General features: G+C 41.7%; 1 protein-coding gene across 1 annotated transcript in view; it reads right to left on the minus strand.

The window, feature by feature from the left end:
• The window catches only part of LOC124605946 (sodium-dependent neutral amino acid transporter B(0)AT3), a 538,536-nt gene that overhangs the window by 121,742 nt on the left and 398,501 nt on the right, over nt 1–18,293 (minus strand). The window contains exons 3-4 of the mRNA XM_047137906.1: nt 15,535–15,697; nt 10,609–10,832 (exon numbers count right to left, since the gene is read on the minus strand). Coding sequence (XP_046993862.1) covers nt 10,609–10,832; nt 15,535–15,697 — 387 coding nt within the window. The remainder of the gene's footprint in view (nt 1–10,608; nt 10,833–15,534; nt 15,698–18,293) is intronic.

Here is an 18,293-nt window from a genome sequence, read left to right on the forward strand (position 1 = left end):
AAAATATTACCAGTTGGTATTTTTTGTGATCATTCCAAGGCATTTGATTGTGAAGTCACGTTACTCTCTTAGAAAAACTAAAGTTTTATGGAGTTTATTGCTTTACATACAGCTGGTTTGAATTATACTTAACAAATAAAATGTTATGCTGAATAATTCAAACACTTTCATGTAAATTGAAGGTGGATGGGAGGGAAAGGTAAGTAATGAGACGGAACTAATGATATCAGCTGCAATTGGGGCTTTGTGGTGAATCAGCAGCGATGGGTAAAAATGTGTGTCAGACCGGGACCCGAACCTGGGATCTCCTGCTTATTAGGCAGTTGCATTAACCACTGCGCCACCCACACACAATGTTTATTGCAAATGCACAGACTATCTCGGCACTCTCCCCATCAGACATACACATTCCCACCTAGTGCCACCTACTTGGAGTCCCCGTCCATATCCTCCATGCACACTAAATTTTCACTCCTGCTGGAGGTTGAAAGTAAATGAGCATCCGCACTGAAGGTTGTGGATTCAGTCCTCATTGAGGTGAATGTTATATGAATGCATAGTGCCCATTCTTTCAGACATTCTTGAAAGAACAGCCACAACTTATTCATATAATTCAAACAATATTGGAAGGGAGAGTCCAACTAGGTTCAATTTGGGTTAACTACTTCCATGTAACATGCACAAGCAGAACTGGTTCTTTTTGCAGATGATACTTCTGCTACAATAAATCCCATTAGAGGAAAAACTACGGAAGAGATTGTAAATTATGTTTTCCAGATAATTATTAAGGGTTTCTCAGAAAATGAACTCTCTCTAAACTTAGAAAGAAAAAAATAATAAGTAAGTAAATAAAACCATACTATATTCATTTCTGTATAGCTAATACTGTCATATGTATAACTGAAGTGGCACATCAGTAGGAGACAGTAAACAGAGTAGATTGTTCCAAATGTTGGGCAGTACATACTGAAGAAGCACTGAAGTGTAAGAAACACATTACTAGGCTTCTCAAACAATTAAGTTCAGCTACTTTTGATTTTCGTGTAATAGCTAATCTTGGAAACAAATGAACAAACCTCCTTACATATTCTGCGCGTTGCCACTCAATACTGTCTTATGCAATAATATTCTGGTCTATCTCATCACTTAGAAAGAAAATATTGATTGCACAAAAATGAGAAGTAGGAATAATATGTGATGTTCACTCATGGACATCATGTAGGTACCTCTTCAAGGAGCTAGGCATTTCAACCACACATATATTCACTAACGAAATTTGCTACAAATAATCCATTATCTACAAATAATCCAATCTTGAATCTTGAATCTTGAATTACAATATAAGAAGAACAATGAGGTCTATACCAACAACAGTAGACAGGAAAAAATGACCTTTATTACCCATATTAAAGCCGTGAGTGGCTGTGAATGGAGTTCAATATGCAGCAACAAAAATCTTTGATCACTTTCCCAATAGCATAAAATGTCGAATAGGTAGAAAAGCAAATTTTAAAGCTAAACTAAAATCGTTTCTCCTGGGCAACTCCTTCTAATAAACAGATGAACTTCTATTCAAAAACTGGTAGCTTATAAGGGAAAAACTATGTTTTTAAGTGCAGTTGCATGAATAGGACAAAAAATAATGTGTTCATTAATGTTAACACTAATTGTGCCTACATATACTGCAAACTGACTTGTTCCACATCATTGTGACAAAAGAATCATTCAAATAATCTATGGAGCATGTAAGTAACTAACTGATCATTTTAGTGACATAGGTCTTGCAAGGTAATTGCTGATGAAGGACTAGTAAGAAATGAAGATTTTATTTTACTTCTGTTTATCTCAAAAGGACTACCACACTAAAAGGAAAGTTAACTGATACCATATACGACCTAAGTAAGCCACTGACATAAGCAGAAGGTGCAACTTCTTTTCTTTTTCCCATGTATCATTCAATGCTGACAGGTTGCTGTGTCATCCTCTGCAACTGGTATCATTAAGTTGCAATATGGAGGGGCATGTGGTCAGCACTCTGCTCTATCAGTTGTTATCAGCATCTGTGACCATGGAGCTGCTGCTTCTCATTCACTTAAATCCACAATTGGCATCAATGTCCCCATTCCAATCACCCCACTAATGAAAGATTCCTGGCAGTACCAGGAATTGAACTTGGTTCCTCCACATCTTTTCCATATTTCATTCATGTTAGAAACCTGAAAATATCATGTGTTAAATGTCTGTATATTGACACAAATTCTTTTAATTTTCCTGTAAATTTGACCAAACAACCACATCTCAATACTTCACTGTTTATTTTGTAGTCTTACAAGTAGATGGTGGTAACAGCCAGAAATTAATATCTGAAATAGGGTATCACTAAAAATGTAGCAGGAACATTGCAAGAATAGTTTGATCCAACATATTATTGTATAACAAATGATTAGAAATATCAATAAATATACAACACCGAACAACAACATTTTAATTTCAGTGTCACTCCAGCATGTTTTAAATTCCATGCACGTACCTGGGTTCACACTACCTATTTTCAGACATATGGAAGAGTGTCATGTGAGCTGAAAAGTAAATGCTTTCTGTATGAGTTCCCAGTTTATAACTGATATTGACTTTTTTGGAGGTATATGTTGCTCAGGATTAAGGCAATTGTTCTGAATACTTTCTCCTTTCCCATATTTTAATAGAAGCCTACTTCCTTTGTGAGTAATTACTTCATAACAAGATATCCTGATTATTGTCTTCCACCACTTGCCATTTCTTTTAAATTTATTTCATTTCATTCCCTTCCATGTAATTCTGTTTCAATATTCTACTGCAGTTCTTTGTTACCTAATACTACTCTTTCTATCTTGCTACACTACCTCAATTCTTACATCTACATAATTTTAGTTTATCTGCATTCATAATGGCATATTATGAATATTGTGGGCTTTATAGTGGAATGCCTTCTTTTTGCATTGGTCATACACCCTGAATGACATGCTGGGTGACAGTCAAATTAGTTCTATGATATTTTAAAAGTTGCTGATCATTGTGGTGTTTTCCATACAAATGCATGGTAATTTCCTGTTTGTTTTTGTCTTCATACCACAATTAAATCACCAGAAAACAGATTTTTAAGAGAAAGAATTTCATAGCTATAGTGGGCCACATGGTCATAAAACAATGACCACTATAACACTGCTGAAACTGCTGCTATTCTGACACCATAGTGCCCTCTTCTGATTGAAAATTATCCTAGTGGAATTCATACAGTACAAAGAAGTTCAAAATATGTAAAAAGTTCTCAACTAAGTTCTGGCTGAAACAAAAGAAAAACCCCAATGTTGTAAATACTTCATTCTTTTTTTGTAAATACCACATTTATTCATCATTGTACTGCAGGTTGTAAGCATAGCTGTGATACATTGTAGGCTCTGTCATCAGAATACAAAACTGCGCATCCTGAAAGTCCTACATGTGCAAGAGATAATATTTTATTCTTTCTAAACAACTGGAAACTAGAAAATCTGAAAAGGGAAATGCAAAGGCCCAGTCTAGATATAGTAGGGGTCAGTGAAGTGGAAAGAAGACAAGGATTTCTTGTCAGATGAGTATAGGGTAATATCAACAGCAGCAGAAAATGGTGTAACAGTAGTAGGATTCATAATGAATAAGAAGGTAGGGCAGGGAGTGTGTTTCTGTGAACAGTTCAGTGACAGGGTCATTCCTATCAGAATCTGCTGCAAACCAACACTGACAACCATAGTTCAGGTATACATGCTGACATCGCAAGTTGAAGATGAAGAGAGAGAGAGAGAAGAAATAGAGAAAGTGTATGAGAATATAGAAAGGGTAATACAGTATGTAAAGGGGGATGAAAATCTAATAGTCATGGGGGACTGGAAAGCAGTTGTAGGGGAAGGAGTAGAAGAAAAGGTTGCAGGAGAATGAGAGAGGAGAAAGACTAATTGAGTTCTGTAATATGTGTCAGCTAGTAATAGCAAATACCCTGTTCAAGAATCACAGGAGGAGGAAGTATACTTGGAAAAGGCCAGGTGATATGCGAAGATTTCAGTTAGATTACATCATGGTCCGACAGAGATTCCAAAACCAGATATTGGATTGTAAGGCATACCCAGGAGCAGATATAGACTCAGATCACAAAATAGTAGTGATGAAGAGTAAGCTGAAGTTTAAGGCATTAGTCAGAAAGAATCAATAAGCAAAGAAGTGGGACATGGAGGTACTAAGGAATGATGAGATACGGTTGAAGTTCTCTAAGGCTATAGATACAGGAATAAGGAATAGCTCAGTAGGTAGGACAGTTGAAGAAGAATGGACATCTCTAAAAAGGGCCATCACAGAAGTTGGGAAGGAAAACATAGGTAAAAAGAAGGTAACTGCCAAGAAACCATGGGTAACAGAAGAAATACTTCTGTTGATTGATGAAAGGAGGAAGTACAAAAATGTTCCAGGAAACTCAGGAATACAGAAATACAAGTCGCTGAGGAATGAAATAAATAGGAAAGTTAAGATGAGATGGCTGCAGGAAAAACGTGAAGACATCGAAAAAAAAAAAAAAAAAAAAAGAAAGATTGTCTGAAGGACAGACTCAGTGCGCAGGAAAGTTGAAACAATCTTCAGTGACATTAAAAGCAAGGGTGGTAACATTAAGAGTGCAATGGGATTTCCACTGTTAAATGCAGAGGAGAAAGTGGATAAGTGGAAAGAATGCCCTGAAAGTCTCTATGAGGGGGAAGATTTGTCTGGTATGGTAGAAGAAGAAACAGGAGTCAATTTAGAAGAGATAGGGGATCCAGTATTAGAATCAGAATTTAAAAGAGCTTTGGAGGACTTAAGGTCAAATAAGGCAGAAGGGATAGATAACATTCCACCAGAATTCTAAAATCATCGGGGGAAATGGCAACAAAATGACTATTCACGTTGGTGTGTAGAATGTATGAGTCTGGCGACATACTGCCTGACTTTCAGAAAAGCATCATCCACACAATTCCTAAGACAGCAAGAGCTGACAAGTGTGAGTATTATCGCACAATAAAGCTTAACAGCTCGTATATCCAAGTTGCTTACAGGAATAATATACAGAAGAAAATTGAGGGTGTGCTCGATGACGATCAGTTTGGCTTTAGGAAAAGTAAAAGCACAAGAGAGGCAATTCTGATGTTGCGGTTAATAATGGAAGCAATATTAAAGAAAAATCAAGACACGTTCATAGGATTTGTCGACCTGGAAAAGGCATTTGACAATGTAAAATGGTGCAGGATATTTGAAATTCTGAAAAAAGTAGGTGTAAGCCGTAGGGAGAGATGAATCATATACAATATGTACAGCAGCCAAGAGGTAATAATAAGAGTGGATGACCAAGAATGAAGTGCTTGTATTAAGAAGGGTGTAAGACAAGGCTGTAGCCTTTCGTCCCTGCTCTTCAATCTGAATATCAAGGAAGCAATGATGGAAATAAAAGAAAGGTTCAGGAGTGGAATTAAAATACAAGGTGAAAGGATATCAATGATACGATTTGCTGATGACATTGCTATCCTGAGTGAAAGTGAAGAAGAATTATATGATCTGCTGAACGGAATGAATAGTCTAATCAATATACAGTATGGACTGAGAATAAATTGAAAAAAGACGAAGGTAATGAGAAGTAATAGAAATGAGAACAGCGAGAAATTTAACATCAGTATTGATGGTCATGACGCAGATGAAGTTAAGGAATTCTGCTAACTAGGCAGTAAAATAACCAATGACGAATGGAGCAAGGAGGACATCAAAAGCAGACTAGCTCTGGCAAAAAAAGGCATTCCTCACCAAGAGAAGTCTGCTAATATCAAAATCGGCCTTAATTTGAGGAAGAAATTTCTGAGAATGTACGTCTGGAGGACAGCATTGTTTGGTAGTGAAACATGGACTGTGGGAAAACTGGAACAGAAGAGAGTTGAAGCACTTGAGATGTGGTGCTAGAGATGAATGTTGAAAATTAGGTGGACTGGTAAGGTAGACAATGTTGTCTCAAAAACAGTCTTTGGAAAATCTATAATTCTCAGGTGGACTGATAAGGTAAGGAATGAGGAGGTTATGTGCAGAATCAGAGAGGAAAAGAGTAGGTGGAAAACACTGATAAGTAGAAGTGACAGGACGATAGGACATCTGTTATGACATGAGGGTATGACTTCTGTGGTACTAGAGGGAGCTGTAGAGGGCAAAAATTGTAGAGGAAGACAGAGATTGGAATACATCCAGCAAGTAATTGAGGACATAGGTTGCAAGTGCTACTCTGAGATGAAGAGGTTAGCACTTCACATTTACTAGTTGCATTAACCAGTTGAGCACTGGAAGAGTGCAGTGGAGAAGCATGGCACACTGAAGTAAATAATTCACTCTACAGTTCAGTGCTACTTCACCCCCCCCCCCCCCCCCCGCCCCCCTTCCCCCCCCTCTTTCCTTGGATTTTCCATATCTTGAATGCAGTTGAATGATACTGCCTTATCCTGCTTTGCGGAGAAAGGTGGATGTCCATTTATCACTGGAGAGGAAATAAAGGAAATTGCTGAAGGGCCCCCACACGAGTGACAAATAGCAGCAATCGGTCGGTAAGTCTCGCGATTGTCCATACACGTGCGTGCACAAGTAATATATGATAGCACAGGGATTTTTATGGAGTGAGCATTGGGAGCACTACTGAACTTTAGTCGCCAACATACCAGAGTTCAAAAAACACGTGACTACGCTGTGATGCAAGGTTTGGTCGCAGGTGCTCTGCAGTTTTTGAATATGATTACGTCACTACAGTCCGATTAAAATTACTTAATAACGCGCAGCAGTGTTGGAAGCGTCCGACGCGATGTGTGATGACAACGTGAGAAGCTCTGTCGGCAGCTGATTTTTAAGTGATCGGTGACTGAACTGTGGCAGACAACACGTTTTGTAGGCCTGAATTTAAACTCATCTCCTAACCTAACGGCAACCTCGTGATGTGCAGTGTGTCTGAGAAAACGTCATTCAGCTATCTGTGGCAAAACTAAAATCATGATTACTTTGTTCATAACATTTAAGGCTAAACTCTATGAACAAACTCAAGACAGAAAAATTTTAGTTTCAGCGGTTACCTGAAACTACCATCACACGGATTAAACAGGCTGCGGCATTACCAAGCAATAAGCATCCTGGTTCGACTTTGTTGCAGATTACAGGCGACACAAGCAGATTTCAAACGAAAAAAGAGTGACAGGAAGAAAAAACTAAGATCAAATAAAAAAGCCAATAAGATGGTGAAAATGTTGCAGCGAAGCATTAGAAAAAAATACATTTAAACCAATTAACTGAATGAAAATAATACAGAAGTCTTTTGATTACACTTAGAAAAATAAATATTCCACGGAATTTGCCGAGATTCGAACCTAGGACCTACCAGAGCTCACGTTTCTACGTTATCCATTGCGCTACGACACTTCACTGCATACTTGCACCCAGACTGTGGTAGTGAAAGCGCACCGGTTAATTGCAGACTTCACGTAGTGTCGGGCGAATCTTATTTAATGTAAGCCGATATCTGTGATTATAATAACTGTACGTGTCACGCTGAACTGCGTCTTATGCAGAAGGATCCAGCAGTGTTTTTTAAGACTGTGATTAGAGCTGTATCATTCCGTTTACATGGGACTCCCTAAACCAGATTTCGTAAACCGATTTCCCATTACCGCTCCTGGATGGTCATGTAAACACAAATCGATTCTGGAAATTCGCTTCTGATTGGAGGTTTCCAATTCCGCACTCTATGTTTTCTCCCGTGTAAACGCAACCGGTTCTGAAACGTGATTAGAGTATCAGGTATCGTGTTGTTTTTAAAAATTTTCGGCTAATATGGACGGAGCAGAGTGAAGGGTAAGTAGAAGTATTTGACTGAAGCTGTTTACAACTCGTCCGACTAAAGAGAGCGGTAGTGCTGACTAAATCATAAACTGTATCAGCTGTTTCTCAGACGCTACATTTAACTGGGTTAGCAAATCCGCTTCGGACCAACATGTAAACACGACAGCGAAAAACGGTTTCCAAAATTCGGTTTCAGTCTTTCGGAAGATTTGCCGCATGTAAACGTTTGTATTTTTATAGCGTCTCTCTCTCTCTCTCTCTCTCTCTCTCTGTGTGTGTGTGTGTGTGTGTGTGTGTGTGTGTGTGATTATCACGTGTGATGAAACATGAAATAAAAGGGCAGACCGAGGATTCGGGATCCAAATACATCAAGAAAGAGAGCCGGACAAGAAGTTGGAAGTGAAGTAATTAATTGCTGCAGCAGTTTGGCAACGGCGAATTCTGAGGGCACGACGTTGAGCATTCCAATTGGAGAAACACAGTTACAACGCTTTAAGTGTCAACTATCAAGTAATTTTAATCGGACTTTAGTACAAACAGATCCTTTCCAAAGTACTGTGGATTTTGTACACTGGTTTCATAGATATCTTAACAATTAGCAGTATCTAACTGGAATCAAATTTGAAACGAACTTGGCATAAGGCTTTGAGAGATAGATACAAGAGGATTTTGCTTGGTTGCGAAAAGTGGTGCAGCTCTATTTATTTATACAGGAAAATGAGGGTTAACCACCAGTATCATTAACTTCAGTGCTGCACTTGATAGCAATGCTAAGTCTCTGTTCAATAAACTATGCTGTGACGACACTGTGAAATACTGTATATAAGTCTCTTGCCGTTTTATATAATCTATGTCTTCCTCGGTAGCTGAGTGGTGCCGGCACGGTAACTCAGCGTGTTCGGTCAGAGGGTTAGCTGCCCTCTGTAATAAAAAAAAAACTAAGTTAATGGATCAATAACGAACTGAAACAGGTGTCTTGCGACGTCCGCACCGAGCAGATGAAATGAACGAAAACGAACAACATGGGATTTAAAAAAAAAAAAAAAAAAAAAAAAAGTGGTCAGCGCTACAGACTGTCAATTCAAAGGGCCCGTGTTCGATTCCCGGCTGGGTCGGAGATTTTCTACGCTCAGGGACTGGATGTTGTGTTGTCCTCATCATCATCATTTCATCCCCATCGACGCACAAGTCGCCGAACTGGCGTCAAATCGAAAGACCTGCACCAGACGAACGGTCTACCCGACGGGAGGCTCTCGTCACACATTTCATTTCAATTGACAATGTGAGCTGCTGTAGCTTTGCTGTTGATAATATTTTGGAAGAAACATCGAGATGACAAAGCCATAGCGTTAATACACGTAAGTGAAATACAGGACTATAGTACAAAAAATAAAAAAAAATGGAACAGGATTTGAGGACTTAAATACATATTTGGAAAATACAGACTAGAAAGATGTGAAGTAAAGTTAAAATCTTCTGGATTGTTAGACCGCATCATATTTCCTTCTAAAATAATCGACGTTTCGAGTCCTTTGTTGGGACTTTCTTCATGATGCATCGGTGTATACTACTGCTAGTGTCGACGTTTCGAGTTCTAGCAATAGTAGACACCGAAACATCCTGAAGAAGATCCCAGCAGAGGGGTCGAAACGTCGATTATTTTAGAAGGAAATAAGACGTGGCATAACAACCCAGAAGATTTTAACTTTAGTGACGACGGCCATGAAAACCTGCAGACTTACACAGAAATATGTACGTTACACAACACATTTTGCGTCAATACAAAATGTATTGTATTCTGTAATATAACTTACCAGTTCCCAAAAAGAGGGCTCCTAATAATTTTAGTAAATGATAAACCCTGTTTTTCTAATTACCACAGTCTCCTGAACATAGCAATTCAATTTACATAGCAGAACTTCATGACACAGGCAAATTAAAATGAGTCCTGTACGACTAGTGTTCGGCTGTAACTGGTCGATTTGGTTGTGGTGACAAACTGACGTACAGCATTGTACGTTTCTAGGTTAAGTCGAAAGGCGATAATTTGGCTGTGAGTTGGCAAAGCCAATGAATGAGAATGTCTAGGTTGAACTGTATCGTAGCTAATGTTTACTTTCACGCCGTATGTAATCGGCCGATTTATGCCAAACGCCTGTTCTACCGTAATCCTTTTAGTTTCCCCGTGTGTGTGGTGGTGCTCTAAATGAATATTCAATTGCAGTTGACATTCGGACCTATGTTGCCAGTGCTATATCGCACAAGGGGGAGGGGGAGCCGGCTGCTGTGGCCGAGCGGTTCTAGGCGCTTCAGTCCCGAACAGCGCTGCTGCTACGGTCGCAGGTTAACTCCTGCCTCGGGCATGGATATGTGTGATGTCCATAGGTTAGTTAGGTTGAAGTTGTTCTAAGTCTAGGGGACTGATGACCTGAGATGTTAAGTCCCATAGTGCTTAGAGCCATTTGATCTCTCTGGGGCTGCTTAAAGGTATATATCTGACGTTTTTTAGCCAACATGGGTGCTAGTGCAACTAAGTAGACGACTGTTTTCTGAATTGAAAACTTACTTCCTAAAAATAAACACAGACTTTACACTACAGTGCGCTGAAGGTATTCTGCACCTGTACAAGTAATTATTCTGGAGAAACACTAATGATGGTAACTAAACTGTAGAAGCTAACTCATTAAGAGGTATTAATTAGTTATCAATTACCTGGACGAAATAAAAGAGGCACCAAGCGATGATAGTGTTGTAGTAGAGTGCAACATTGAAGGACACTACGGCGCTGCTAATACCAATGCCTCCCAGGTATGGAGACACTTGGTTCCAGACGCCAATGGCTCCTTTCCTCAGTCTCTGTCCGATGGCAAGCTCCAGGTAGAAAATGGGGATGCCCTCTATTGCCAGCATTACGAAGTACGGTATCAGAAATGCACCTGTAACAGATTGCAAAAAGTTACACAGTTACTGCAAAGTGCACTAAGTTATCTGACGTAGAAACTTGACTAATGAGCTGTAACAGAAAACGGAGAGAAATACAGAAGATATCGCAAAAATTCATTTAGCCTGCAGTGTTCCTTGATTTATTTATACACTTTATAATGTGACTAAAATGCCGCAGGTTAAATTCGTTGTGAAGACACTGACAGGTAAGTAATATGCAATTATGTCCTGTATGGTGTTTTAGACATGTTGCTGAAATTGCTGTCCGTGCACTGGCAGGGATGATTCAACCATACAGCACATGTTGCACAGTATGACGTCAGCGGTGTAAAGATTTTAGGGGTAAAATTAGTCATTGGCAGTTTCGAAATGGAGTAAAAATAATGTTTAGGATTATGTGCTTAATACTGTACTGTACTTTTAAAGCGCTGGAAATAATATGCGGGGGTCGAAAAGTTTCTTGCCTAAGAAATAAGGAATGGCAGAAAATTTATAATACCAATTTATTTTTCAATATAATACCGCGCACACTAATACACTTGCGGGCACGCTCAGATATCTTCTGCAAACCATTCAAACAAAAGGTCTTCAATTTCGAGCCCAACAAGCTTTCACAGCATCAATCACTGCATCATCATTGTCAAATCTTTGTAGTTTGAGGTCTTTTTTTAGGTTTGGGAAAAGAAAAAAGTCCGATGGAACCAAATTTGGAGAATATGGCGGATAACGTAACAATTCGAACTCGCAGTCACGCAGAGTTTCCAGTGTTGCGAGAGCACTCTGCACGCCAATTTTCCGCGCCTTTTGTTCTTTACATCTTCTCTCAACAGGTGCAGGAGGGTGCAGTAGTATGATGCATTGATAGTTACGCCATTTTGCAAATAATTCACCATAATTACCCCTTATGCCTTCCAAAAGACCGATGCCATCACCTTGCCAGCTGATTTTTTCACCCAGAACTTTTTTGGGGTAGGGGATGAAAGATGTTACCATTGTTATGACTGTTGTTTTGTCTCAGGATCAAAGTGATGAACTCACGTTCCGTCTATTATCACATACCTTGCAAGAAAGCCATCTTCGTCCGCTTTACTACTAACTCTATTTGCAACACATTTTATTGACAGTGTCCACATATACTGTGAACGTACCTGCAAAATTATATCCTTGTATGTATATAATTTCGTCCGCAGCTCGTGGTGTTGCGGTAGCGTTCTCACTTCCCGCGCACGGGGTCAGGGATATTCCCTGCCTGGAGATGACTGAGTGTTGTGTCGTCTTTATCATCATCATTCATCCCCATTACGGTCGGAGGAAGGCAATGGCAAACCACCTCCGCTAGGACCTTGCCTAGTCGGCGGTGCGGATCTTCCGCATCGTCCCCTACGCCCCTCGGAGTGTGGGACCTCATCATCATGTATATAATTTCATGTTTTATACATGAGAACTCGATTGCTTAAAGAATCGAAGGTGGGGGTTTATTGAGATATCATAAACAGTTCCAGATATCTAAACGAGTATTTGGCAAACGATAGCACGCAGACAGGAGATATTTTGAGATTTGGTTAACATGTGGAACTTTTTTACACATAGATAACTACTGATTTTTCGATGGGATAACTTAATCTTTTAAGTATCATTTATAGCTGATGAAAGGAGAATACGTGTGGGGTTACGAGAACATAAATGAAGAATTTATTTATTTTCGCTTTTTTAATACTGATTAAGTGTGTGTGTGTGTGTTCTTGAAATGAATAGTTGCTAACATATAACTAAATTATGAGCAGCATGTTTTCATAATCTTCGTATTACTTCGCATTTTTTAACACAGAACTGTGCTGCATTTTGGTTCCAGAATAGCAATACTCATTGAGAGAATATAATATTTTCAAAGATTTAAAGCTGTGAACCTCTAGCTGACTATCTGTCCAGAAGAAATAAATTATCAGTGTCTTTGACGAACTATAAGATAGCCGGCCGGTGTGGGCGAGCTGTTCTAGGCGCTTCAGTCTGGAACCGTGCGACCGCTACGGCCGCAGGTTCGAATCCTGCCTCGGGCATGGATGCGTGTGATGTCCTTAGGTTGGTTAGGTTTAAGTAGTTCTAAGTTTTAGGGGACTGATGACCTCAGCTGTTAAGTCCCATAGCGCTCAGAGCCATTTGAATTTGAACTATAAGATATTTGAATTAAAAACGTTGATATCTTCACTCTGGCGTCACTTTTTTTTTCATGTTTCACCGATCGTTGAAATGCAGAAAGAAAATCCTTTGATAAGTTTCAGATTTAGCTACTCATTAGTAAAAATACACTGGGTCACAGGATTCCCACAATATCGTAACAAAAGTGGCAACTTATTTTCGGCTGACTTGTTAAACTATTTTTCCTTCAGAGGGATGTCGTTCTAAGAAACACAATTCTCTTGTTACCATGATAATTCTTTCTGCTTTTACCAAACATAGCAGAGTTTGCACAACACTACTTCATTAACTTGCTACTGCATTTCCACTTACGATGGAATCCTATATCATAGTCTATTATTAAAGAAATTGTAACGTCTCTTATGTGGACCTATCTCAGTAAATATTTCTGTCACCTATTATTTCGAACGTTACAGAAGGATACGCTGTCTGAAACACCCTGCGCGTGCTACCAGGCCTAGTAGCAATGTTCAAATGTGTGTGAAATCTTATGAGACTTAACTGCTAAGGTCATCAGTCCCTAAGCTTACACACTACTTAACCTAAATTATCCAAAGGACAAACACACACACCCATGCCCGAGGGAGGACTCGAACCTCCGCCGGGACCAGCCGCACAGTCCATGACTGCAGCGCCTGAGGCCGCTCGGCTAATCCCTCGCGGCTGCTATACACGAACAACAGTAATGCACTCTGGTGAGCTTCCTACCTGTCACGAAGAACTGCAACTCTAATCATTCATATTGCCACCAACGTTGTGTATTGTATGAAATTACCCTGACATCCGAGCATGTTTTCCGGGCGCTTAACTTCTTTCTGTCAGACAGTTTATATTGAAGGCAAAGTGTCATTGTATACGGCCTTAATAATTAGATTAAAAATTTCTTTCCACCTTGGAAAAAAATGGTACTGAATATTTTGTGTCTCTGTGTGTCCACTGTTCCTCAACTGCGTTTAGTGTCCTGGTTCATTGTACACTCCTGGAAATGGAAAAAAGAACACATTGACACCGGTGTGTCAGACCCACCATACTTGCTCCGGACACTGCGAGAGGGCTGTACAAGCAATGATCACACGCACGGCACAGCGGACACACCAGGAACCGCGGTGTTGGCCGTCGAATGGCGCTAGCTGCGCAGCATTTGTGCACCGCCGCCGTCAGTGTCAGCCAGTTTGCCGTGGCATACGGAGCTCCATCGCAGTCTTTAACACTGGTAGCATGCCGCGACAGCGTGGACGTGAACCGTATGTGCAGTTGACGGACTTTGAGCGAGGGCGTATAGTGGGCATGCGGGAGGCCGGGTGGACGTACCGCCGAATTGCTCAACACGTGGGGCGTAAGGTCTTCACAGTACATCGATGATGTCGCCAGTGGTCGGCGGAAGGTGCACGTGCCCGTCGACCTGGGACCGGACCGCAGCGACGCACGGATGCACGCCAAGACCGTAGGATCCTACGCAGTGGCGTAGGGAACCGCACCGCCACTTCCCAGCAAATTAGGGACACTGTTGCTCCTGGGGTATCGGCGAGAACCATTCGTAACCGTCTCCATGAAGCTGGGCTACGGTCCCGCACACCGTTAGGCCGTCTTCCGCTCACGCCCCAACATTGTGCAGCCCGCCTCCAGTGGTGTCGCGACAGGCGTGAATGGAGGGACGAATGGAGACGTGTCGTCTTCAGCGATGAGAGTCGCTTCTGCCTTGGTGCCGATGATGGTCGTATCCGTGTTTGGCGCCGTGCAGGTGAGCGCCACAATCAGGACTGCATACGACCGAGGCACACAGGGCCAACACCCGGCATCATGGTGTGGGGAGCGATCTTCTACACTGGCCGTACACCACTGGTGATCGTCGAGGGGACACTGAATAGTGCACGGTACATCCAAACCGTCATCGAACCCATCGTTGTACCATTCCTAGACCGGCAAGGGAACTTGCTGTTCCAACAGGACAATGCACGTCCGCATGTATCCCGTGCCACCCAACGTGCTCTAGAAGGTGTAAGTCAACTACCCTGGCCAGCAAGATCTCCGGATCTGTCCCCCATTGAGCATGTTTGGGACTGGATGAAGCGTCGTCTCACGCGGTCTGCACGTCCAGCACGAACGCTGGTCCAACTGAGGCGCCAGGTGGAAATGGCATGGCAAGCCGTTCCACAGGACTACATCCAGCATCTCTACGATCGTCTCCATGGGAGAATAGCAGTCTGCATTGCTGCGAAAGGTGGATATACACTGTACTAGTGCCGACATTGTGCATGCTCTGTTGCCTGTGTCTATGTGCCCGTGGTTCTGCTAGTGTGATCATGTGATGTGTCTGACCCCAGGAATGTGTCAATAAAGTTTCCCCTTCCTGGGACAATGAATTCACGGTGTTCTTATTTCAATTTCCAGGAGTGTAAGAGAGGGCGTGAAGATTGGTGAAGATCAGCTTGAATAAATAAAATAAAAAGTAAACACTGCTATGGCACAAGAGTCTGTATGGTTGGGAAGTGGGCTCACCGCCGCCGTTCTTCTGGGCGAGGTAGGGAAACCTCCAGACGTTGCCGAGCCCGACGGCGTAGCCGACGGTGGCCAGCAGGAAGGTCAGCTTGCTGTCCCACGACTCGCGCTCGTCCTCGCCCGCCTCGGGTCGAAACACCTGCTTCCCCTCCCCCGAGCCCATCTTCAGGCCGTCCCGGCTAACCTGCAAAAACAAGTAACACATAATAATACACCACTGGCCATTAAAACTGCAACACCAGGAAATGATGCAGATGATAAACGGGTATTCACTGGACAAATATACTAGAACTGACATGTGATTACATTTTCACGCAATTTCGATGCATAGATCCTGAGTAATCAGTACCCAGAACAACCTTCTCTGGCCATAATAACGGCCTTGATACGCCTGGGCATTGAGTCAAACAGGTACAGCTGCCCATGCAGCTTCAACACGATACCACAATTCATCGAGAGTAGTGACTGGCCTATTGTGACGAGCCAGTTGCTCGGCCACCATTGACCAGACGTTTTCAATTGGTGAGAGATCTGGAGAATGTGCTGGCCAGGGCAGTAGTCGAACATTTTCTGTATCCAGAAAGGCCCGTACAGGACCTGCAACATGCGGTCGTGCATTATCCTGCCGGAATGTAGGGTTTCGCAGGGATCGAATAAAGGGTAGAGCCACGGGTCGTAACACATGTGAAATGTAACGTCCACTGTTCAAAGTGCCGTCAATGTGAACAATAGGTGACCGAGACGTGCAACCAATGGCACCCCATACCATCACGCAGGGTGATACGCCAATATGGCAATGACGAATACACGCTTCCAATGTGCGTTTACCGCGATGTCGCCAAACACGGAGGCGACCATGATGATGCTGTAAACAGAACCTGGACTCATACGAAAAAATGACGTTTTGCCATTCGCGCACCGATGTTCGTCGTTGAGTACACCATCGCAGGCGCTCCTGCCTGTGATGCAGCATCAAGGGTAATCGCAGCCACGGTCTCTTAGCTGATAGTCCATGCTGCTGCAAATGTCGTCGAACTGTTCGTGCAGATGGTTGTTGTCTTGCAAACGTCCCCATCTGTTGACTCAAGGATCGAGACGTGGCTGAACGATCCGTTACAGCCATGCGGATAAGATGCCTGTCATCTCGTCTGCTAGTGATACGAGGCCATTGGGATCCAGCACGGCGTTCCGTATTACCCTCCTGAACCCACCGATTCCATATTCTGCTAACAGTCATTGGATCTCGACCAACGCGAGCAGCAATGTCACGATACGATAAACCGCAATCACGATAGGTTACAATCCGACCTTTATCAAAGTCGGAAACGTGATGGTATCCATTTCTCCTCCTTACACGAGGCATCACAACAACGTTTCACCAGGCAACGCCGGTCAATTGGTATTTGTGTTTGGGAAATCGTTTGGAAACTTTGCTCATGTCAGCACGTTGTAGGTGTCACCACCGGCGCCAAACTTGTGTGAATGTGTGAATGCTCTGAAAAGCTAATCATTTGCATATCACAGCATCTTTTTCCTGTCGGTTAAATTTCGCGCCTGTAGCACGTCATCTTCGTGGTGTAGCAATTTTAATGGGCATTCCATCAGCACCACCTGTTGATGGCGGAACGGTTATTCGCAGAAATGTGGAACTTCGAAGACGGATCCGGCTGGACACCCGAGAACCTTGGATACAATACTTTCGCCGGGAAAGCCTCAGATCACATACAGAGCTATATTTGATCGCATTACACTGCTAGCCATTACAATACCATGAAGGATGTCAAATAAAATTTTACTTGTTTGTATTCTGTTGAGCTAAAACATTATCATCAGTTGCTTAAGAGCGGGAAATTGACCAAAAATGTCAGTTTTCGATTTATTTTTTATTTGTTAGTGCAACTCATGGATAATGAGTTCCAAAAGTTTCAATGTTGAAATCACATCCGAACTGCCTGAAAATTAACTAAAAGTGTGACGCGGTCTCCCTGCCACACCAAGCTCAGAGCGATAACAACCCCTACATTCACAAGGAGAGGCTTCCAAATTGTATCCTGGATCTTGTCAAGCCCACTTACAGGTTTTTGGCCGATCCTGCACTTCTCAAAAAGTGTGTTCGTGGCAAAACCCAAAATCCAAATGAGTCTCTAAATTCACTCATATGGAAACGATGCCCTAAAAACACATTTTCATCTGCTACAGTTGTCAGAATTGCAACTTATGATGCAGTTATTGTATTTAATGAAGGGAACGTCGGGAGGATGGAGGAATTAGAAAGAATGGGCTTCAAGATAGGAAATTTTACTCAAGACATCCTGAGAAAAATAGTTTTGCAGCGCGCCTCTGCAGCTGAAAAGTCAGTTGAAGCCCTGGTGAAGGAAAGAAGACGGACAACAAGAAACCAGAAGAGAAGCCTTGAAGGGAAAGACGACTCACAGTACAAATGTGGTGCCTTTTGAAGAAGTGCCATAAGGAAAAAAGTTAGGTTGAACTTTAAATTGCGTATCCTGAAAAGTTTGTTTTTTAAAGTTTATGTACCTTTTCCTCAGATTCTATGAATGAATTATCAAATTTTGTAGAAATATTTCTGTAAACCTAATAAACGTTGTCTCAAGAGCAAATTTTGAAATTCTGATTGCAAGCTGAGATATGGGGCAAAGTACTTGGAATTTTGAATGAATTTAAAATTGTACTTGTGGAATTATAACTAAAAAAATATGAAAATTCTCCTATTTGACCTATTCCAGAAACCTCATGAGGGA

This window comes from Schistocerca americana, chromosome 3, assembly GCF_021461395.2.
Source record: "Schistocerca americana isolate TAMUIC-IGC-003095 chromosome 3, iqSchAmer2.1, whole genome shotgun sequence".
NCBI lineage: Eukaryota > Metazoa > Arthropoda > Insecta > Orthoptera > Acrididae > Schistocerca > Schistocerca americana.